The sequence below is a fragment of the Pteropus vampyrus genome, unplaced genomic scaffold (assembly GCF_000151845.1).
Source record: "Pteropus vampyrus isolate Shadow unplaced genomic scaffold, Pvam_2.0 Scaffold53, whole genome shotgun sequence".
NCBI lineage: Eukaryota > Metazoa > Chordata > Mammalia > Chiroptera > Pteropodidae > Pteropus > Pteropus vampyrus.
The window spans coordinates 4,630,080-4,655,012 of NW_011888834.1; the positions used below are offsets into that span (position 1 = coordinate 4,630,080).

The 24,933-nt window shown below is 32.3% G+C and overlaps 1 protein-coding gene across 5 annotated transcripts in view; it reads left to right on the forward strand.

Moving 5' to 3' along the window:
• The first annotated feature begins 1,951 nt into the window (after window positions 1-1,951).
• LOC105292213 (probable ATP-dependent RNA helicase DDX60) overlaps window positions 1,952-24,933 on the forward strand; it is a 53,714-nt gene continuing 30,732 nt past the window's right edge. The window contains exons 1-9 of one of the 5 annotated variants that reach the window (XM_023530734.1): window positions 1,971-2,077; window positions 8,525-8,656; window positions 8,971-9,082; window positions 9,252-9,321; window positions 9,948-10,137; window positions 11,243-11,584; window positions 13,267-13,383; window positions 20,389-20,550; window positions 22,055-22,213. In XM_023530734.1, the coding sequence (XP_023386502.1) occupies window positions 9,079-9,082; window positions 9,252-9,321; window positions 9,948-10,137; window positions 11,243-11,584; window positions 13,267-13,383; window positions 20,389-20,550; window positions 22,055-22,213 (1,044 nt within the window). In that variant the 5' untranslated portion in view covers window positions 1,971-2,077; window positions 8,525-8,656; window positions 8,971-9,078. Of the gene's footprint in view, window positions 2,104-2,127; window positions 2,385-8,514; window positions 8,657-8,970; window positions 9,083-9,251; window positions 9,322-9,947; window positions 10,138-11,242; window positions 11,585-13,266; window positions 13,384-20,388; window positions 20,551-22,054; window positions 22,214-24,933 lie in introns of those variants that run through there. The other 4 variants (XM_023530733.1, XM_023530735.1, XM_023530737.1 and 1 more) reach the window with 4 other exon arrangements.

Consider the following 24,933-nt stretch of genomic DNA (forward strand, 5'->3'; position numbering starts at 1 on the left):
TTGAAAAAGATTGATTCAAGGTTTATTGAGTTCTCACTTGTCGTTAAAAATCCAAACAACCACAAATATTCTGTATATGCTAAAAAAACCTTAACATTTAAAAAATTTACCAAAAAAGAAAGCAAAATAAAATAATTTGTCCATTAAGGAAAGACTTTCAGTTATAGAATGTTTTCCTGAGATCATATAATAGAAAAGATTGTAGATAGACCTTTGGGTTAGACTAGCTTTTGAATCTTGGCACCATTTACTAGCTGTGTTATCCCTCTAAGCTTTGGCTCATCTATAAATTATAGTACACACATCATGAAATTGTGAGAAATAATGTAAGAATAAATGTAAAGATATTAATATATTCCTCAGCATACAGAAGCCTACTCAATTAATGCTACTTATTATAACACAACCCATTATTTCTGCTGCATGTTATCAGTTTCTTTGTATATTAGTTCACAAGAGAGTATTAATTTTCTATTGCTGCAATTACAACAAATTCAGTGGCTTAAAATAACACAAATTTATTCTCTCACAGTTCTGAAGGTCAGAATTCAAAAATCAAATCAGTCTCACTGGGCTAAAGTCAAGGCGTCAGCAGGCCTGGTTCATTCTAAAAGCTCTATAAAAGAATCTGTTTCCTAGCCTCGGGACAACCTGACTCCTTAACTTGTAGTCCCTTCCTCCACCTTCAAAGCCAGCAGTGTAGTGCCATCACATTCTTTCACTGATGCTGTTTCTGTTATCATGTTGTCACATTGCCTTCTCTTGACACTTTGCTCCTGCCTCCTTCTTGTAAGGACCCTGTGAGCCCACATAGGTAATCCATCATAATCTCTTCATCTCAAAATCCTTAATTTGTTCTATTCTTCAAAGTACCTTTTGCTGTGAAAGTTAACATGTTCGCAGTTTCCAGGAATTAGGACATTGACTTCTTGGCTGGAGAGGGGGGTGCATTATTCAGCTTCCCACAGGCAGGTACATTAGATATGTTTGTGAGGGACCAATATGAATATAGTATAACTTTACGTCAGGCATGGGTCAAGTTCTTAGTTCCTTTCAATGTCATCTGCAGCAAACACATCACAAATTTGCAGATAAACAAAATGAAAGCCTGACGATATGAAAAATGTCCATCCTCTCCAACTCCGCCTTTTTCTTTTAACAGCTTGACTCTCCAATTTATCTTAAGAAAATATGTCAGTTACTGCTTCCTCCTCTGTTTTCCCTGTGGAACAGTGCGTGTACCTCTGCTCTTATCTTTCACATGCACATAGCAGCTTGTGGTTACGAAGTCTACATGAACTTCACTGATGTCCCCACCTCCCACCTGCTAGAATGCTGATATATTTGCAGTTGTAGCATTCATGAAATTAAACACACTAGGACATGAAAAAGAGAGGCTAGTGTTGAAACCCAAATTGCAACCATCAACAGGCAGAAAATAACATCAATTAAAACAGAAATAAAAGTGAGCATGTTACATTTTTAATTTATATTTTAATGGTGTTTCTTGGCCCATAAAAGCTCCAAATATAGTTCATGCAGAACAGTAATCATTCGCTTCTCATAATAGAAACTCCAGGTTCATGTATTCTCACATACTGTTTTTGTTCTTTTTTGCATAAAGGTGGAGCAGCAAGACCCCCCCCCCTTCACAGTGGAATTTCAGATTTCACTGTGTCTTATATTTCATCTATTTCTAAATTCTGCCTCTACTTGATTTTACCTTGTTTATATGTCCCACATTTCTCTGCTTCATTTCTCTCTATTTCATAATGTCCAAATTCCAAAGCCCATATTGTTGCCTCTGCTATCTCTTTCTTAAAGCTCAAATTAAAAGGAAAGATGCTGAAACTCACTTTTCCTAAACTAGCCTCACCGGATTGTGATGGTGAGAAACGAAACTTAAATACTTCTGAGATGAGAAAGGAAACCGAAACTCTCTGCCTAGTACAAGATAGGCTGAGGGCATCGCCCTGGTCCAGGGTCCTTCTGGAGCTTCCTTCAGACTTTGCTCTCGGTCATCTCTCTGTCGCGCTCTCGCTGCAGGACGCACCAGTCAGCGGGCTCTTCAGACGCAGTAGGTCCCTGTCTCGAGAGTCCCAAGTTCGGGGCGAGGAGTGGAGTGGTGCTCCGAAAAGGAAAGTTGGGTTGCGGGTGGTGTTTGTGTCAAGGGAAGTGTATCGCTAGGGCGGAGGCTGGAGCGGAGACGTCTAGGTCTCCGCGGGGGGTCTAGGTCTCGCATCAAAGGGGGAGGTGTCCCGGAACCGTTCTTAGGTGCACGGAGTCGAAGGTGCGGGGAGCTTCGGAGGCCACTGGGCTCTGGAAGGCAGTGGTGAGCTGGTTTCCAGCTCTCTCCGGAATGCGGGGCTTGGGAAGAAGCAGAGGTAAGGGTCACTGTAATGAGCGCGAAGGTCTGAAGTCTGAAGGAGAGGGGAGTGTTCAGGCTTTTAAAGGGCCCTTTTCAAAGAAAGTGTGCCTGTGCCCTCGATCTAAGATACTGAGGACAACGAAGGGACATCGCAACTGAGCGCAGCCAATAAAACTTAGTCATTGACAGCAGCAAGCAGTTTCCTCCTCTGTGCAGAATCCCGGGCCCAACTCAAAACTTGTAGAATAAGAATCTGCATTTTAATAAGATCTCCCAGGTGATTCCTATGCACCCTTAAGTTTCAGTGGCTTAACACAATAAAAATTATTTCTTATGTAACAGTTAACAGAGTGTAGTCGTGGTCAAGCAGCATACATTAGTTTCCTATTGCTGAATAACAAATTATCAGAGATTTAATGGCTTAAGGCAATAGAAATTTATTATTTTATGGTTTCTGTGGATTGGAAGTCATGACCCAGGTAAACTGAGTCCTTTACTAAGCATCTCACCAGGTCCAGATGAAGGTGTCTGCTGGGGCCGCCATCATCAAGGCACTGGATGCTCATTCAGTTTGTTGGAAGAATTCGAGTCCTTGCAGCAGTGGGGTTGGGGTTCCCTCTTTCCCTCCTGGCTGTTGGCTGGGGGTTACTCTCAGTCTTTAGATTTCACCCTCAGGTCCTAGCCATGTGGCCCTCTCACAACATGGTGGCTTATGTCTTCAAAGCCAGTAGGAGAATCTCTTTCCTGTCTGCTATGATAGACACTTATATAATATAACCTTATCATGGGAGAGACTATTCTATTAAATTCACAGGTCCCACACACACTCAAGTGGAGGAGACTATATAGGGTATGTAGACCAGGGTGACTGAAGTCACCGAGGCCACCTTAGAATTCAACCTACTGCTGGTTAGCTCTTCTCCAGACAGTGTTTCAGGGACTTGAACCCATTAGGTGGCTCCACCATTCTTGTTCTCTGGATTGGGCTATCTCCCTTCTAATACATAATCTATGATTTCTCTCTTTCTTTGCTTTCTCTTTTCTTTTTAAGGTTATTTAAATCAGAATCCATATAAGGTCCCGACACTACTGTAATTGGATGATAAATCTCTTAAGTTTGTTATAATCTTTTTCATCCTCTTTTAATTTATTCGTTAATAAGTGGAAATTTTTGTTTTTATTTTGTTTTGTTTTTTTTGGTCCTGTAGAGATTCTCTTAGTCTTACTGATATCATTTAACATGTTCTTTTGTCTTCTAAATATGTTGTCATTACTACTAGAGTTTTGATCAAATTCAGGTTTAAAATTTTTTTTCACCTAAAAATACCGAGATCTAAATTCATTGGGAGTTGTAAAATGGTGATATTCTATCATTCCATCTTTGTTTATTAGATGGATTACCTTCAGTTAATGGAAATGAAATGTCTTCATTTTTATTATTTGGTAACCAAATGGTATAGTGCTTATAAGAAAAAACAGTTAGCTTCTTGATTTTAGAAACTCTTAATTTTTGATGCATTATCATTAGATGCTATCTCTTGACTTCCTGCTGTGAAAAATGAGAAACTTACTATACACTCTTCTTTTTCTACTATTCATCCCTTTCTGAACTTCCCAATTAGGTTAATTGTATTATTTTTATATTGTAAGGGTTAATCGCACTTTACAGTATTTTATGACTTTAATTTTTGTGATTTGTTTCTATGTTGAGTCAAAAATGGAAAACCAGTAAACGATAGTTACAAAATTATCATTATGTACACATTATTCATTGTAGAAGCAAAATGTATGTTTGGTTGAGAAATGCAGTACTATATCATTAAGACTATTATTTGAAATTGATACTATTAACCTAAAAATAAAAGGCTTTTCAAGGTGGGAGGCAATAAGCATTTCTTTGAGATCAGTAAGAATCACTATTTGAGAAGCACTGATTCAGGCAGAAGCCCAAATAATCTTTTGATTAGGAAACAAAGGCAAGGGTACTTATGAGAAGGGGAACAATTACATCAATAGAAGGAAGGCATTTCTATTGGTGCAGATAAAATAACAGTGATGTTAATTCAGTACAACAAAAGATATTAATAACATCTTTTAGTTATTAGATATTAATAACATCTTTTAGTTCGGCAGCCATCAGTCTGGTAGTTATAATATCTGTTTTCTTGTTATCTTTGCAAAAAGTTTTTTGGGACACAGCATTGCTTTAAGTTCAGTCTAAAGGTTATTTTGCCCTCTTTTAACATTCCAAAGTTTGAGGTATAAAATGTGCAAGGCAGTTCCTCTGGCATGACAGCTCTGGCATTATTTTAAAGTGGCTCTATTTATTAATTTTTTACATTTTCCCTTGTTTTGATCAAGATCTTTCCTTGAAAGTATCACTGAACAATCATCAGAAAGTAGCACTAATCAGTTATTAAAAGCATCATTGGTTCTCCATTGTCAGGTGGCTCTTTTGGGTATGTAATGCCATTCTTGAGGTTTCTCATCTGAAGTTTCATAGGCCTCAGTAATCATTTCAAAATGCTGAGCAACCATTAACAGAGTGATGTCTCTATAGCATCAAGCTATGTAAAATAAAGTTTTTTAACAGCAAACATTTCTATAAAAACAGAATGCTAAGTCCAATTTGTAGATCTGAACTAGAGCATGATACTCAAGGGCAGTTAGCTGAAGATATTAAAGAACCATAATGTGTTAGGGGGCACTGTATTTAATCATTTTTCTTGTGCCTGGATTTTATCTAGTTTCATATTTAATTTACCAGAGGTGTTTTATCTCAGTACAACAAAAGATATTAATAACAGAACAAACCCTACCTTGCTAATATAATGTATGGTCATGGCCAATTCTTTTGTTTAACGTGCAAGAAAATTTAAAGATTTATTCTATGGTTGACTCTTTCTGATGTCATCGTAATACCTGCCCAAGGAAAAAGTAATTTTCAAAATCTGGTACCTTTATTGAGTTGATATCATCAGGCATTAAACATTTTTTAACTAGTGTATTACAAGTTGAACATTTTAACCTGTGAAGTAGGTTTAAAGATGATGCCCAATGTTGAGTTATTTTTCTAGTCAGAATTAAGGAGGGAAAAGGAAACAATAATTATTATAGTGAGTGCTTGATCTCTTACATTATTTATGAGATAGGAAGGAATTAAAGTAAGGAAAAAAAGGAAAATATAAAGGTGCAAATTATACGGGCTTAGTCTGGAATCTTGGGTTGATTGTCCACACTAGATGTCGTCTGCTTCATTTTTGAGTAACTTTAAAATTTCAAATCCTCTGTTTATTGAGCAGTCTAGTTAGGTGTAAGAGATTTCTTTAAATTGGGAAACATGAATCCAAGAGTCAATATTTCTAAATTCATTCACATATGAATTAGTTAAGAGTACCTGAAATTTTAGAGAGATCAGGTAGGAAGGAAAAGATAAATGTTTTAATTCTGCTTACAAAGGTATAATTGACTCAATTGCTATAGGTCATAGGTAGCTTAGGGAAATATTATTTCTTATATCTGGAAAACAAAGAGCAAAAACTGGTAATATTTCATATAAAAAGTCATAAAATTATAATTATTAGTTCATTTAGTCCCATGTTATTAATTCTTATTGTTCTTGACCTTTTTGTTAGCAGTTTTATGAATCTAATTTTTCCTTAGAGTTCTGTAGATCTTTATCTAGCTCAGTGTTATGTTTTTAAAGTTGTTAGAAACTTGCTTTTTAGAGTACATGTCAGTTTTTTTTAGGTGAATCTTTAAAGATGAAATATATTTGTTAAAATATTTTTTCCAAAGTACCAGAGTAAAACAAGAATTGTCTGTAAATAATAAAAGACTTAAAAAATGGCTATGGTTAAAGATCTAGTGAGAGTTCACATACATACATACATAAATGATATAATTGACTTAGTTATCCATTCCAGTCTTAGTTTGACCATATATATAACTCTTTTTTTAAGATCCCTTCACCATGAACTTTCTGCAACTTCCGCAAATCTTCTGCAATTTATATATATCTTTCAGGTTTTGTCCTTTCGCTTCCTTTCTTATTTTGAAACTATCATTTTATTTTAGGACTAAATTACTTTATTTCTTTTTTCTTCACGAAAAAGATAAAACAAAAATAAAAACAAAAAAATCTCATGTACCTAATATCCTTCCTTATCCAAAAAACATATTCTCTTCTACTTTTCCTCAACAGAAGTGTATCTCCATGCTTCATACCTTTTTCTATTGAAAACACATCCTGTTTTGTATATACAATCATTTTATTTATCCTTAATGTTTTTTAGTAGTTCTATGAAAAACCATAGATTTATACAAATCAATTTTGGTAAAGAAACTTATATAGCAGTTTATATTTTAAAAAGGCCACTTTTTTTTCCCCTCCCTCAATCGCAGTGGGCAATGATTTGGTTAGATTCATCAGCAATTATTGTTTCAGTATTTTGTCTTATCTGAAAATGATCTAGATATTCAATCACTTTTATCTTTTAATTTAATTTAGTAAACCTCTAAAAGATTTCAGTTACCAAAAGATTTTTGAAAACATATTTTAAGTACACATTCCATAAAACAATTATTGCTGAAAAGTTTTACCAAAAACTGTTTTATTCTACTTAACATTATTTAATTTATTAATTCTCAATAATTAGATTATTAATGAAAATTTTATATTAGATAGTCCATTATTATCCTAAGCTATTTTCCTGTTGACAAATCCTGTAACAGAGATAACATAAACTTATTTTTATAATCTGAGATAAAATTAAAATATATTAAATGTTAACAATTTTAAAGATATGTCTGTTTTAATTAAACCAACAAACTTAAATCAGTTTTAATATTGAATATTTTCCCTATCACATGATCCTGAGAAGCATTTGGGTAAGTTTCTGTTATACTTAATTTATATAAGCACTTAATTTCTTTAAGCCAATTAAACAGAGCTCTTTATAAACCAATTTTATTAATTCTCTGGAGGTAGACATTCATACATAAATAAATATGGACAGACACAACCAAAGATCTGATAGTTTTAATTTTTAAAAAATTTTAGCCAAAAGATAGGTATAATAAGGAAAAATCCATTAATTTGTAATAGTTGGAATAAGTTAAGGTTATTCATTCATATGGCTAAAGCTTTAAGATTTGTATTTATCCTCGATAAACCATTTTTAAGGAGACTGAGGGGAGGCCTGCTTAGGCAAGGAAACCTTTCCAGCCGTTTTTTAAAGCTTTCTTTTTCCATTTTTCCCCCTTTGTTTAGTCAGGCAGCGTGGACTGTTTGCATTTCTGGTTATCAGTAGAAAGAACTTGAAATCTATTGAGGCTTAAAAAATCCTATTAGACTTCTAATTTTGCCAAATTTCTGATTATAGAGTTATTAATATTCTTTGAAATATCTTGTCAGGTTTCAGGTAGGACAAATAGTAAGAAATTTCAAAGCACTTGCTTGAATGGCGAAAGTTTATTTTAGGATTCTCTCAGATAAATTATCTTTTTGAAACTTCTGATTATTAACCAATGAATACATTCCATTGTTCCAGAGAGGTCTGGATTTCTCTCTTTAGGAAGTCTTTTTCTTACAACAAACAACATAACAGATGAGATAAGAAAAAGAAACAAAAGAGCATAATTAAATGAGTACTCGCCCCCCATGCCCTGCAAAGTTCTTACAAGCCTGGTTGTGAAAAGTCCCTCCTGTGGGGGGGGGGGGGATTTTTTTTCTGCACCATAGCAAACTCTTGTGGCATCCCATCTTTCCTGAGGCATCCCAATCATGTTGGCACCTAGGGCAGTCATCCCTTATCTTGAGGGGAAAACCTCTCCCTTGAGAGAAAAACCTCTCCCTATCCCATAAAGTCATCTGACCTCAACCAAAAAAAAAAAAGAAGGGAAGTTCAAACCTAAGAGTACTTCACAGTCAGTAAGGCAGCAGTACATGGAAGTGGTGGGCACAAAAGAGGCTCTGTAGGAGCCACACCTAGATTCAGGGGACACTGGACTATGAAGGTGAGGCCACTATATGTCCTGTTTGTAGTTGCCAGAGTACTTTTCTAAATTCAAAGTATCATGAATCCTCTTATTTTTCTTTCTTTTCTTGTTATATTTGATATTTTAATTAAATTTTTTATTTTGAGGTAATTGAAGATTCACATGTACTTGTACGAAATTATAGAAAGAGATCCTGTGCACCCTTTACCTCATTTTACCCAGTGGTAACATAAGGCAAAGCTATCATGCAGGATCACACCAGGATCCTGACACTGATGCATCAAGATAGTGAGTAGTTCCAGCATCACAAGAATTCCTCATGTTGCCCTTTTATAGCCACAACCCCTCCCATCTAACTTTCATCCCCTCTTTAACCTCTTTAGCTTTGTCACATTTCCAATTTTGTTTATATGATTATCTGATTAACATTTGTATTTCCTGATAGATTTTAAACTTCGTAAGAACTGACAGCATGTTGACTTGTGTCTTGTATTCCCAGTGCCTATTGTTTTGCTTAACACGGCATAGTTGTTTAATATTGTTTGTTGATGGAATAAATAAATTTCTAATTTTTCTTCTTCTTCTTCTTTTTTTTTTTGTAGGGCTGCCATTTTCATTAATAACTGCCACTTAGAAGTACCCAAGCAAAGGATGTTTTGCTATACTTAACATTTTTTAGTTCGGGTTGGAGGCACAGGTAGCAGGAAAAAATGGGTAATTTTCAATTTAAAATATTCATAAATTATAAAATAATGATTCTGTATGCTACACAGTTTTAATAGAATTAAAATAATTTTATTAGTTTCTTTTTCTCAATAGCAAGTAAATGATAGCTCTTTTAAAAATGTTTGAAAATAATGCATTCTCTTCCTCTCTTTTTTAGATTTAGAAGAATACACAGTGTTTTTAAAGAAAATATCAGAGTTAGTTTTGAATGAAATGCCAAAAGCTGAGTGAGTAATATTGTAGTAGCAAAGAGATGTAAAATTCTATATAATATTCCTCTATATCTATTTGACCTTAAAGTGCTATCTAGCTATATAATTATCTATCTCAGTATATATATTATAGTATATTATATATGTTTACAGTTATATACATGTTATATCTTACATATATATAGTTTAACACAGACATTTAGAGCTGTTCTATGGTGAATGGAAACAGTTTTTCCTTACTTTCATTGTCTACAAATGTCAATGAACCCCATTGCTTTACAAAGGAATGAAACTGATTACACAGGACAGAAATATAACATAGGTCTATATTCAGAATATAGGTGTTAAATTTCTGATTCCAATTCAGATTCTACAATATGGCCTTAGATAATTTTCTCTATCTCTTTGAGTCTTAGTTTCCTTCTCTCTAGGTTGGGAATGACCCTTCCTTTTTCCTATGAAAGATAGTCATGCATATGGATATATTCAAAAAGTTTTAGCATTGAGACTGACATAAAATAATTACTGAGCAAGTTTAGCTATTGATGGTTATGCTAATGAGATAATAATAACAAAGCTACTGCCTTTTCGGATCGTATTTAATTTACATGTAATTTTTGTTTTAACTGTTTTCATTTTAGTTATTCCAGTATATTCAATGATTTTGTGGAATCTGAATTTTTTCTGATTGATGGAGATTCATTACTTGTCACATGTTTCTGTGAGAAATCATTAAAGCAGGGGCAGGAGCTCCACTTCTTCTATCTGGTTGAATGCTATCTTATGGATCTTATTAAGAAAGGAGGACAATTTGCCATAGTTTTCTTCAAGGTAACGTGACAGTTGAGTTCTTTTCTATGATTTGAGAACTAAAACTAAAAATTCTTCATATTTTTTTATTACAAATCAAAATATATGTATAAAAATTCAGAAAATTTAAAAGGAGGAACAGAAAAAATTACCCATAATTCCAGTATTCAGAAATGACTACATTTAAGATTTTATTTGCAATAATGGAACTTTATCGTAAGGACACACAGGATCATGAAAGAGGATGAGATGTCTCTTGCAGTGGTTTAGTTGATCTCTGAATTTCAGTCTTTCAACTCTCAGACTTGTGTCTTCAAAAGTCAGGAGTCAAGTTAGTTGAGCCCAGAAGAATGTCAAATTCATTAATGCTGCTTCATTGTTATTTGGTCTATAGTAAATGCCTCCAAGGGAATATATGTATATTTGATCTGCTTATTTTGATTATGAATCTAATTAATAAAATTTCAAATACAGATATGTATAAGTACTACCACTGCTTCCTCCTCCTGTCCCTTAAGATAACCAGTGTGTTACTCTTAAGGATTTTGGTGTGTGTTTGTTCAGTCGTTTTGCAATCCACATTATTGTTAGATTTTTGAACACTGCTGACTGCTTGCGAGCAATGTTTTGAATAAAGAGCCAGAGTTCTAGCCTCATGCTTCGAGTCTGGTTTACTGCTCTAATTTTGGTCTGTTGAGAAAAATCTATGCTGCTTCAGGAGGGTCACAATGACCTGGGACACTCAAACAGATGATCCACCTCAGCTTTCTTTTCCTTGATAATTTACACCCACCATTTGCTTTGACATACGTTTGTATCTTTTTTTTCTTTTTGAAGTGAGTTTGGAGAAGAAAGGAATTAGAATGGGAAGGGAAAGTGTGATAAATCCTGAGAATCATGTGCCTGCTCAAAAGAGACACCTGTATTTTAAATTCAAGTTTGGTTTATGGCGTGTATTTGTGAAATGACAGTCAAAGTTTATGGATTTATTCCCTGACGATAACACAGAACAAAAATGTGCTGGAACCTATCCCTTCAATGACTTTAATGATATGTGTTAAGCAACTAAACTAGTAAACTACGAAAGGATAATTTCAAAGTAATGTACTTTACCTCTCTCCCACAGGATGCTGAGTATGCATATTTCAACTTCCCAGAACTTCTTCCTTTGAGAACTGCTTTAATTCTTCATCTTCAGCAAAATACCACCATTGATGTTCGAACAAAATTTTCTGGATGCTTATCACAAGAGTGGGAAATTTTCTTGGAAGAGAATTGCCCATATTTCCTGATAGTTGCAGATGAAGGCCTGAACAACCTGCAAGCACACCTTTTCAACTTTTTAATCATTCAGTCCTGGGCAATGAAGGTCAATGTTGTGATTTCTTCAGAGCAAGAATCTGATATTCTTCGACTTTATGCTTTCTTTATGCCAAGCAAGTTTAGAAACCAAGAGTTTTTCAAGAAGGTAATTTATATCTAAAAGACAAATTACTGCTAGAATTTTACAAAATTTTCTAAATTCCTTGACTCGGTTCTATTTTCACCTCTTTTATAGAAATTATCATAAATTTAACAGAGAGGTATAGAACATTAATAAATAATAATAATACAAATGCAGTCATTTATTGAATACTTACTATCAAAACAATAGTGCTTGGTACTTCCCATGAGTCATTTTATTTAACTTTCACAACAACCTTGTAAGGTAGGTATTAGTATCGTCGTCGTTTTCCAGATGAAGAAATACTTGAATAAGTAATCTGCTAATCATCAATACCAAATGAATAATAGAGCATGGATTTGAAAAGAGGCAGTTTGACTCTAGCCCTTGTGTTTAACTACTGTGTGGTATACTTTCTTCAAGTTAATGATGGCCAGAAATGCATTAATTTGGAGGTAAAAATTATGCCTCTGTTGCTGAGACATACTAGTGAAATGATAGTTAATATGGTAGCTTTTAATGAGAAAACAATGGAGAAGATTGATGAAAAAGAAAAATAAATGAGATAAATTTATTTCTTAATATTACACATTAATAGAATTATAAAGTATTTAGAAGTTTAATTCCATGATTTTATTATTTTGCTCTATTTGTGTATTTGACAACTACTATATTTAACCCTTGGGAGTCAAAAATGCATAATGATTTCATAAATAGATCTATTTTCTGTTTACTTTTACTACTTATAGCAAATTCTGAATATGAAGATAATTCTATATTTCCTCAACACGATTTTTGAGTCGGTTAATGTTTTTGCCCTTAGACAATAGCGTCAAACTGCCCTCATGGTTGGAGACACCCAGGTGGTTATCATACGATCTGATAAGAGTTTATTTTGCTTTGGTTAGCACTCCAGTCATTAAACTCTAGTTGCCTATTGTGAGCAGGAACACTCCTGATACTCAACTTTATATTGGGAGGAGATACTGTAATCAATTGATCTCATTTTATCCCATTAGGGCAATTTCTAAATCTGAGTTTGAAGAGTACCCTACAAACATCCTTCTTAAACTCTTCTTAAGAGGATTTTTTTTTAATGGAGGATTTTATTACTGATAAAATAATATATTTCCTAATTTATTGAACACTCACCTTGAAAAGATTATTTCATTTACCAATTTGAGGACTTCATGAAATACAAATAAAAAGTACAATGTACATCGCTAATGGCTGTTGCTGGATGATAGGTACTTGACAGGAGGTTATGCTATTTTCTATATATTTGTATGTTTGAAATTTTTCATAATAAGATGTAATACATTAAATGGACACAATGATTTTTTTGAGATGTTGGAAATGTTCTAAAGTTAGATTATAGTAATGGTTGCACAATTCTGTAAATTTACCAAAAGCCATTGAATTGTAACCTTAAAGTGAGTGAGTTTTATGTTGTTAATTATACCTTCATAAAGTTGTTAAAAAAGTTAAATGTACTAAATTCCCAGGCAAAAATTCATTTGGCAAAGACAAAATAGTGCTGGTTGGTAGGCTTTGAATAGCGTTATTGATGATTTGTAACTACATTAGCGTAATTTTTTTACTTAGAAATATTATAATACTTGTGTCTTCAAGGTCTGATTTTTTTTGTAGTCAGAAAGTAATTATTTTACTTATGACAATTTACATGACTTGCTTTCTTTTTACAGAATGAACAGAAGATTGAAAATGCTTATAAAACCCTGATTAAATATTTGAAAGAATGTAGAGTTTTGGCATTAGAAACCCTTTTTGGAAATTTAAAATGGAAAAATATGATGGAAGAGGTAATGAACCTTAAAAAAAACTTTTATTTGAACTAATTGTTTATTATACATAAAGCTGCAAAAATAGTATACGGTTTCCATATATCTTTTACACAGCTTCCCCTAATACTTACATCTTATGTAACCATGGTACATTGATCCAAACCAGAAAATTAACATCAGAATAATACTATTAACTAAGCTTCAGACCTTATTTGAATTTCACTTACTTTTCCCCTAATAACCTTTTTCTGTTTCAGAATTCTGTCCAGGGTCCCACTTCCATTTATTTAGCTGTTTCCCTCTAGTCTCCCTGAATCTGTACTAGTTTTTCAAGTCTTTCCTTGTCTTTCATGACCTCGACATTTTAAAAAAATATTGATCAGTTATTTTGTTAACATTCCTCAATTTGGGGTTGTCTGATGTTTTCTCATGATTGGAATGAGGTTACATATTTTTGGCAAGAATGCCACCGAACTGATATCGTGTCCTCAATGCAGTATATCAAAGGATTCATGATGTTAATATGTCTTAACACCGGATGAGCTGGTGCCTGCCAAATTTCTCCACTGTAAAGTTACTATCTTTCTTGATTATGCAAATCCACTTCTTCTCAAATTTTAGCCAATTAATTGTAGAACCCAATTAATTTTGGGTCTGGTCTATAATGATTATTACTACGGTTATTTCACTCTTTCATTCTACACTTGTTAATTGGAAATCTACTGTAAGAGACAGTCGCTTTAGCTGTGCTATTATGTGTTTATTTATTTATATCAATATGGACTAGTAGATATTTATTTTATATTACAGGTTGAAGTCCAATAGTATAATGATTTTGGTGCTCAAATTATTCCGGGTTCGAACATTAGAAACTTCTTCAGGTTTGAACCCGTGTTCTTTTATAAGCTCCCCATTTTTTTTTTTCTTTTTTAAAACCGCTGTTGAAGTATGATGTCATAGATTGCGGTGATGATTACACAGATTTATATTTATCTTCAAACTCATCAAGCATCATCTTTTTGTGCACTATCTTACTTTTTGAAACCACAAGATGTTCCAAATTCATCTTGTATTTTCCCTGCCCCAGCCCTCAAATCAACCAATTCTCTAAGAAGTTTTGGTTGCTTTTATTGGAAAATGGCATTTAGAAGCCATGATCTGGGAATGATATTTGTTCATTGCTACTGGGGTATTGTTGCTACTAGGACTTTCCAGCAGACAGAACAAGAAAATATATGTATGTATACTAATCCATGTGTATATACCTATTTTTAATTTATCATCCATCTGTCTTCTATCTATCTAATCATCTATCATCTTTGTATCTCTATCATCTATCATATCATGTGTTCATATTGAAAACTTTTACTCCAACTTCATATAGTTCATTTACTCCCCTTTCTTTATTTGTAATTTCTTTCTCCAATTGTGAGACATTAAGCTCTCCTTACTTATAATTATTTATTTTTTAATTCTAGTATACAAATAAAGTAGTTTTAGAATTGCTAACAATATCTGAGTTATTGTTACTAAGTATTGTTATTCTTAGAATAAGTTATTGTTTCTAAGAATATTGAAACATATTCACTACGTGGATTACAGGATTTATATAATATGTCAAAATACTCTTTTCCAAAGTTATTTAGGTGAATTCTTTTCTTGTTCACGTCTTTTAGTGTGGTTATATTATTCATTATTAATAGAGTTAGTTTCTTTGGTTAGTGTTTGTATTTCATTTTGGATCCCTCCCATCCATATCCTGATTGTTTTTAATTATTTGGTTTTTTTTTTTTTTTTTGGGGTATGTGTGAAAGTTATACCAAACATTATGATTTTAAGAATAAGATATATGCAAAAATATATACTCAAAGAAATGACACTTTATTCTTATCCCTGCTGCTCTGGTTCCATTCTCCTCTACAATTCACCCCTTTCTCAAATACTTCCCATAACTTGTTTCTTTAGCTTCCAGTTTATTCTTCATGTATTTCTTTTGTACAATAAAGGCAGATACGTCTGTATTTTCTTATATCCCCTCTTTCTTAAATAAAGGATATCATATTATATCCTTTAGTATTTTTCTTTTTGCATTTAGCAACATATTTTAGAAATCATTTTAAAGCAGTTTAAGGTTATCTTCCTCATTATGTTACATAGCTGCATGGTACTCCTTTGTGTGGATGTACTTCAGTTTATTTAACCAGTTTCTTATTACAGAATTTATACTGTTTCTAACATTTTGCAATTATAATCAATGCTGTGGTGAATAACCACATCGTATGTAATTTTGTACTGTTGGTGATATATCTTTAGAATAGGTTTCTGAAGTGAGATTGGTGAGTCGAAGATGAGTGTATATGTAGCTTAATTAGGTTTTGACAATTTTCTTTCCAAATAGGCTTATACTAATTTTTTTTGTCTTTGTCTTTCCATTTTTAAGTGTGATATATTTTATGAATACACACACACACACACACACACACACACACACACACACACACACATATATACACATATAAATCACATGGGAATTCCTCTTTAACTTTAATATATGTAGGGAAATCTCCTAACAATAAACTCATAATATATATATGCACACACACACACAGACACATATGTACATATATATACACATATATGTACATATATACACATATATGTACACACACATACATATATATGTGTGTGTATATATATCCCTAACCCATTTGGAGTTTATTTTTGTATACAGTGTGAGATATGAATATAATTTTTATCTTTTTCAAAGGTAATTAATTAAAAATTCAATGTGTAATTAATTAAAAATTCAATCTTTATCCTAGTGATTTCAGATGCCACTTTGTTATTTAATAAATTTTTATATGTATTTGGCAATAATTTTGGACTTTCTACTCTGTTCCACTGGTGTATTTGCAAGTTCTACACTCCTTTGATTCTAAATGCTTCATAGTATTTTTAATGTCTTGTTAGGCTAGTTTTTCCACTTATAGTTTTTCTCTTAGAGTATTTTCACAGCTATTTTCCATATGAGCTTCTGTTATTAACTTAACTAACTTCAAAAATATCTTCTTAGTATCTTTATCGAAGTGTATTGAATTTACAAATATTCTGGGAAAATTGACATCTTTATAACGCTTAGTTATTCCATGCAAGAAGAGAGAATGTATTTATATTTGTTTGTCTATTTTTGTGAATTTGAGAAATTTCCTCATCTACCTTTTATACATTTCTCGTTAATTTTCTTTCCAAGTATTTGATGTTTTTATTGTTACTGTAGTTGAAATTTTCTCTGCCATTGTGTTCTCTTACTCTTTGTTATTTAGGCAAATGAAATCTATGGATTTTTGTATGTCAATTCTATATTCTGATGCTTCATTGAAATTTTTATTTTTAAATTAGTTTTATTATTAATTCTTTGGAGTTTTCCATATATACTATCATATCATCTGTAAACAGAGATAGTTTTGCATCTTCTTTTCTTATTATGCCTCGTTACCTTTTTAAATAAAATTGTATTAGCTAATAAATCTAGTACAATGGTGGATAGTAGCAGAGATAGTGGGTACCTGCCTTATTCCTTAATGGAAATGTCTCTATTGTTTCTATAATTTACATATATATATAGATATGCTATATATATAACATATATACTGATATTAAGAATGTGGTCTCAAACTTATTTTTTTAGTGTTTTTATCATGAATGTGTGTGAAAGTTTGGTATGATTATGTTTTTTTCCTTAACTTTATTAATATGATATTTTGATATCAATGAATTTTTTAACATTGAAGCAACTCTGCATTCCTACTGAGTTTCATTAATTTGTGTGTCCTTTTATGTTTAAATCCTACTTGGTCATGTTATATTATTTTCCTAACATGGTGTTGGATTTTGTTTGCTAATATTTTGTTTAGAATATTTGCACCAGAATTCTTGAATGACACTCTTCTGTAGTTTTCTTTCTGTGAACTATATTTATTTGGTTAGGTATCAGTGTTACATATGCTTCATTAAAAAATTAGAATGTTTTCTCTTTCTTTTTAATATTCTGAAATAGTTTATAGATTATTGGGATTATGTAGTTTTTGAAGACTTGATAGAATTTCCATGTAAAGACATATAGGCCTGGTGCTTTTTACTTGATAATTTTCTCTATTTTTTTCTATGAAAATTGGTTTCTTTAGGTTTATTAACTCCGATGGGGGTCAATTTTAATAATTCATTCTTATGAGAAAATTATCCTTTTCATTTACATTTCAAATTTATTTGCATAGGAGTTTGCAAAGTAAGCTTTTATGACTTTTAAAGAATTTCTTTTGTTTCTGTGGTTATTTTTTCTTTCTGTTTTTATTTTGCACATTTTCAATTTGTGTTCAGTTTTCTTATTTTATGTTTTACTGTCTGGTTTATGAGGGTTATTTTTGTTTGTTTTTCGGTATCTCTTAGCACCAATCTATTGCCTATAGTGTGTTTTCTTAGATTATCATTTTACATACTATCTGTTTCATTGTTTTTGTTGCTCTTTTAAGTGTCTGATAATACAAATATTGTTCCATCTTTGCTGCTTTCTATTTTTTCTCTGACTTTTTTTTTATAACTTTTTTTGTTATATCATTTGTTATTTTCTTTTCTCAATACCTCTTATTAAATTTTTATTGAGATTACTCTCTTTGGGGCATCTTATAATTTATTCTTCATTTCTGAGATAGCTTTGCCTTTTTAAAGATTATTTTTCTGAATTAAATTATTTTTTTCATTTCTCCTTTTCAATTCTGTTTCTGGTTTATGAGTTACTGAATAAATATAATTTTTCATATCATCAGTGCTTGTCTTAGTTTCTTTAGTCATGTTTAAAGTATAGACTCAGATATTTCTTCTGCTTTATGGTTGTTATTGTTTCTGGTGGTGATAATGAGACTCTCCTTAGTTAATTTGTGTGAAATTTTGTTCCTCTTGTCATTTCTACAGTGTTTCTCTATGTACTTCCCCTTCTTTTTATTCATTTTTATGATATTAAGGTATGCTACAAGATTTCTAATTTAAAAGAGAGTCAAATATGTGGTGACAGAAAGAAATTTAACTATGGGAGGTGAACACATAGTGTAAATATATATATGCCTTACTGTTAAAGTGTACAGCTGAAACTTATTGGATTTTGTTAACCAATGTCACCATTAGAAAAAAAAAAAAAAGATTCCTAACTTAATTTAATTTAATGGTGTTTTTTTCTGTCGGCCTAGCAGAGACCAGTCATGTTAGTGGGAATTTTGTTTGTTTATTTATTTTGGTGGTGGATGAGGGGTTGTGAGTAATAAAATTTAGTGGTTTTCTTTTATCTTCCAGAGTCTTGAGTATTGTCCTTTGTCCTCTTTCCCCCTTCACTACTTAATTGCTGTAGAATGCTTCTTCCTTCCTTCTAGCTTGGTTTTCTTCTCCAAAGCTATGTTTTCAGAAAATTGTCTCTTTAAATAGTTCCTATTCTGTAAATAATTACTGTCCTCTTAAGTCATATTTATCCCTATAGATGAGTCTGTCTCTGCCTGGCCCTTTTATACGCAATCTGATGTTTTATGTTGTGCTTATTTTGAAATTGATTTCCTGTAGTCTATACTCTATTCTACCTGGTTATTTTTTTTCTTTTTGTATTTTCAGACTTAGGGTAGAATTAATTCTTCTAGTGGTTATTACAATTCACTTTTCACTAATGGTTCTCTGTATGTTTCCTACAATTTTTCGCAATCTCTGATCACTACAAAGCCTTGAGTTGGAGCAAGTGTGGCAGAGGAGCATGAGGGCTTGCAGAGCTGGAATTTGTTAATGTTTCCCTTTACACACAGTTATTTTGCAGTATCACTATTCTGCCTTCTTAATTCTGAGGGTATGATTTTTTTGTAGACTATTTACAGTTATAAAAATATTTAATATTTTTAGGAATTTTATTACTACAGACTCCATTGTTTTCAGCTACATGGAAATTCCACAAAACTATGTATCTATGTACATCTAACAGAATTTTAACCAAATGCCTAATAGAATTTGAAAAATATAAAAATTTCCTGTGGATATTTTATAATGCCTCACATCGGACTATAAGGTGGCTTAAATTTCATTACTAGAAGTATAATATCTAGATTTCAGTATGTCATAGTCATATTCTTCCGAATACCTTTCATACTCATACCATGATTCCACATAGTTCTACCACTTAGAGGTAAAACTCACATTTTTTGAATATAGAACACCTTTTCAATGTATTATTATACAATGGAAAGCATATCATATATACTCTTTCATTCACTTTCTAAATTAATATTATTATTTAAATATTTTCTGATTACCAAAAAGTCTTCACAAATTTTATTTTAACTGGATGTGTAATATTTCCCTAATGCTTAACATTTAAGTTGTTTGAAAATTGGCTTTTACAAATAACTCATGATAAACATCTTAGTACATAAATTTGGTACACATCTTGTATTATTTACCTAATTTAGATTTAGAACTTGAACAACCAATCATAAGTGTTAACGTGTTTAATGATAAACATAAGTATTGCCAAATAGCTTTGCAATAATTCTTTATCCATTTATACTCTCATTAGCAAATTATTATTAGAGATGACATATTGCATATCAGTGCTATTATCAGTAAAATCTACTTTGCTAACTTGGAAGTAAAAATAGGATATCAATTTTTCTTTTTATTATTAGAGAGATTGAACATTTTCCTCTTTTATTATTATTTGTATTTCTTTAGTGTATTATCTGCTCATGTCTTATTAAAAGCGTATATGTTTCCTATTGATTTATAGAAACTCTTTACATATTTAAATTTTTAAGAATTTTGCTGAAATATTTGTTATAATTATTTTCTTATTTAAAAATGTTTATCATTTTTAATAGAAATATTTAGACTTTCATGTGGTCATATCTATCTTTTCTGTATGATTTCTTCTAGTAAGATCACTTATGAATAAAAATATTTTTCTAAATATCATATTTTTACAATTTCCTTCTGTGACAGACATGTGAAACTATTTCTCTGCTTAAGCAACTCTGGCCAGAAGGATCCGACATTCGGCGTGTTCTTTGTGTTACTTCATGCTCGATGACTTTGAAAATGTACTATCACTTTTTAGAAAACAGAAGGAAGACTACCTCTGATCAGAAAACTAACATCCAAAAGGTGTGACTGTTACAAATTTACCGTGAACCAGCATTGTTTTCCACTTTTGAAATTGTATTGATTTTCATCTATTTCTTCCATATAGTACTTCATTTATTTCCCTAATTTGATTATACAAACTTCCCAAAAGGAAAAAAACCCTAGAATTTGTTTAAAAAAAAAATACCTATTGTGCTGTTATATGATTGAGTTTTTTACTATGCAGATGTTTCCTTTAGTACATATTTCGTCAAATTTGTCTAATCATCCAGAGGAAGGGAAAATGAGAAAAGAAATTAGCTTATACTTTATAACATTCTGGGCTTTTTATATGCCTCATGCCTTTAAATCTTCACAAGAGCATTTTAAGGGAAGTATTATTATCTCTATTTCTCATATGAGAGCACTGAGGTTCAGGCAGTCCAAGTAACATTCCTGAAACCAAAGATATTAAAGAGCAGTGTAGATTGAACCTAGGTCTGTCTTGTTCAAGTTCCACAATACTAAACTGTATTTTAAAAGAACATTCCTGCTATAGTTTCTTAGTACCATCCTAACTGGAGTTATAAAAGTCTTAACCTTTTCATGATTTATAGAGTCCATTAAGAATCTGTTGATCAGTATGGGTTTGGTTTCTAACTAGTCAGGGTGTATGTATGTGCACACATGCACATGTACACACAAAAACACACTCTCATGTACATACACTATTTTGTATACAATTAGAGTCCTGGGAGATTCTTGGTTAAAAATTCTTATTAAAGAAAAATAAAGTCTCTTTTAGAAATGAACAGGGCTCATCATTTTTTACCTAGCATCTTTTATATACAATATTTGGCTTTTTAATATCTGCTCGAATATATTCTTAGTAAAATATTTCTATGTGATTTGGCATATCATTTTAAATTGTTATTACAAAAATGATACTAAATCAAATGTATCTTCTGGAACTTCTTATCATTAGACCCTATTTGGCCCTTTGGAGGTATTCCGAAACAAATCTAAGACTTACAATCCTGCAAACATTTGAAAAATGGCTGTGAGGTCCTTGTCCTATCATGTTAAATATGCCTGCTTCTTTACCTTTTTTCTAATTGGGTACATTTTTTAGAAATGTTCTGGTTTCCTCAATCTGGTAATTTTCAATATAACTTTTAAAATATGGTGACTTAGAATAGAGCATTTACTGTTTGGCTCTATCAGCCCAGTCCTGTGGGATCATGACTCATTACCTTCTTGGTCAGCTCATGTAAAGATTGCTTGACTAAAAATGTTTTATGTAAACTGCTACTGAGCTGGCGGTTCCCTGTCCCTCTTACCTCACAACTGTATAAATGCAATCAAGTTTATGTATGAAGAAAAGAGTTTTCTCAAAAGCGTAGAATGTAGGCTGTAATAATATGTGATTACTGCACAGCAGAATGTAGCTGCCAACTTTTGTGGTGCTGCACATGTATTATGCATTTTGATAGCCAGCTGTTTTGGGGCTTACTGGCTTTTTTTTTTTTTTTTAATTTTTATTCAGGTGGCAAGTAATTGCTTAACCCTGCAAGAGATGGAAGATTTGTGTAAACTGCATTGTCTCAGTGTGGTTTTTCTACTCCACTTACCTCTTTCTCAAAGAGCTTCTACTAGATTCATCATTTCCCCTTGGATTAAGGACGTTCAGACTTTCTTAAAAATGGTAAATATGTTCTTTGTTAGTTTATTAATTTATTTTTTGTTTCAACTGTTTGATATATAAAAACCCCAGTCACTTTCAAAAATAGATTTATATGAAAACAATGTCAGCCCTTTGGGGGCTTTAAAAGTTTAATGGCCTAAATCAATCACTTCCTAATTTCAATAACTCTGTTTGGTAGTAATAATAAACAGCATGATATATATTCAACCTAAGGAGAAAACCCCTCTATTTTTCTTCTTCCAATCTCTGTCAAGAACAGAGTTTTGTGTCATCATTTGAAAGGAATTGGTGACCATTGTGTTCTGCTCTCGAGAGGAATTGAAGAAATAAATGTAATAGTTTATTGTTTTGTTCATTATAGAGGATAGAGAAAAAGTGTAGACTTTAGAAAAATAGAAAGCAAAACAAATGAAAAACTTACCCAGTGGCTCACCAATTAAATCAATGTTGAAAATTATTAACATTTTTATTTATTTACTTTAAATGCCTAGATTTTTTTTCTGTTATTTGTTATTGTTTCTAACATTGAAAATTATATATATTGTCTTTTCACATTTTTTTTTCACATTCTTGGTTGGCATCATTTTTAAATGGCTACTAGTTATTTGTTAATGTATATACCATGATTTACATATCCATTTCTCTATTATTGATATTAAGAGTTTAATTGTTATATTACAAATACTGCTATTTTCTAGGTTCTTTGAGTGTAAACTTTCTCCTTAAATTTGGGGGTATTGACTTAGACTGATATCCAGCTATGACACTAGTGGCTCAATTGACATGGGCTTTTATTTTTCTTTTAGGATTTTGAGACATGTGTTAAAATGCTAAAAGAAAGTGTTTTAGAACCAATCAGTTAGGAATCCAGTCCACAAATATTTATCTAATGCACAAGCATTGTGTGACTCACTGAGGATACTGTGAGAAAATATAAGAATAGATTTACTCATCCTACCCTACCACTTTCATAGAGCCACATTTTGCAGGGAACACGGATTTTGATTTTTTAAAATTATTGTGAAGGAAGAACTACAGAATGCTTTAGAATCTGATAATAGAAAGACTCCAATAAATCTGAAAAGGATGTCTTGTCTTAAGAAATGAAGAGAACTAACCAAAGTCTTGAAGGACAGGTAGGAGTTAGCAAGTTGAAGAAAGAATGAAAAAACTGATTCTAGGAGATAAAACAGCATCTGTGATCCTCCTGAGGATGGCATGACCAAGAACTGAGATACATCTAGTGTAACTTGAATAGAAAGAATGTGGGAAAGTGATAAAGCTGAAGGGATGGGTGAGTTAAATCACATAAGTCCTCTTAAGAGAGTGGAGATAAAATTCGACAGTAAGCACACTGAGAACCAATTGATTGGTTGAGTATCTTTCAAGTAGATGAGTGGCACTTTCATTTAAAAAATTTCTCTGGCTTGCAATGCAGAGTGCATTGTAGAGGCAGAACAGTGAATTTGGGAAAGCTAGTTAGATGACTAGTACCTTAGTAATAGATACGTGTTGATGTTAGGGACAAAGAAAGTGGTAAATAGAGATAAATAACAGTGGGCAGTCTCAAGAGTTATTTAAGGTGTAGAATTGACAAGTTTAGTGAGTGAATGTGGGATATGAGGTAACGGGGGAATCAAGTGACCATAGATCTCTAGCCCGAGCATTTTTATGGACACTTGCAGAGAAAGATCATGGGTTCAGTTGGAAATATTGAGTTCAAAATGCCAATGAAATACCTAAATGGAGATATCTAGTAAGCAATTTAAAATACTGTTTGGGAGCTTAGCAAAGTGGAATGAATTGGAGAAAAAGAAGATTTGGGAATCATTAGCCTATTGATGTTAATTGATGCCATGTTGTGGATGAAATTATTTTGGGAGAGAAATATGATAACAGGGTCTAGGGCAGAGACTTGAGCTATTCCAATATTAAATAGGTAAGTAAAGGTTGAGACACTGGCGAAAGACACTGAGAAGAAGCTGCTTAGATGAATGTAAAGGAAAGCCAGAAGAACGGATCATTCTGAAGGTCAGAGAAACTGAGCCTTTCAAAAGGTGGCCGCGGTTAATAATATCAAATGCTATAGAGATTGTATGAGGTGAGAACTAAAAATAATACCTTGGGTTTAATGGCAGAAGGCTCACTGTCAATCATAATTAAGAAGCATATTAACGAAGTGGTAGGAAGCACAATCTATATTAAAATGAATTCAATGGTAGTGAGTGAAAGGGAGAAAATAAAGATAAAGAGACATTTATATGTAAGAATTTGAGAACAAGAAAAGTGACATAATATACAGCTGGAGAGGAAAGTGGGTCATTTAAAAGTACTTTTGAGATAGGAAAGATTGAGCATGTTTAAATGATGATTATGAAATTAAAGGAAGATAGGCTGAAAATACAGGGAAGAGAGAGGGAATGGGATTTAGAGGATGTCCTTACATAGAGGCGAGTTTCCCTCTTTAATTAGGATGGCATGGATTGTTGGGCATGATAGGAATAGCTGCCTTGTATTTTGTCTCTGCTCTAGGTATGGACCTATGTTACTTCAGACATAATAATACTCTTATGTTCTCATTTTACAAATGAAAATTTGGGGCGCAGAGAGGCTAAGTGGCCAATTAGCACAGCTAATAAATGATCAAGTTGAGATCTAATTTCTTCTTTGTCCAGCTTCCAAATCTGTGCCCTTCTCACCATCCTCTGCTCTCTCAATGT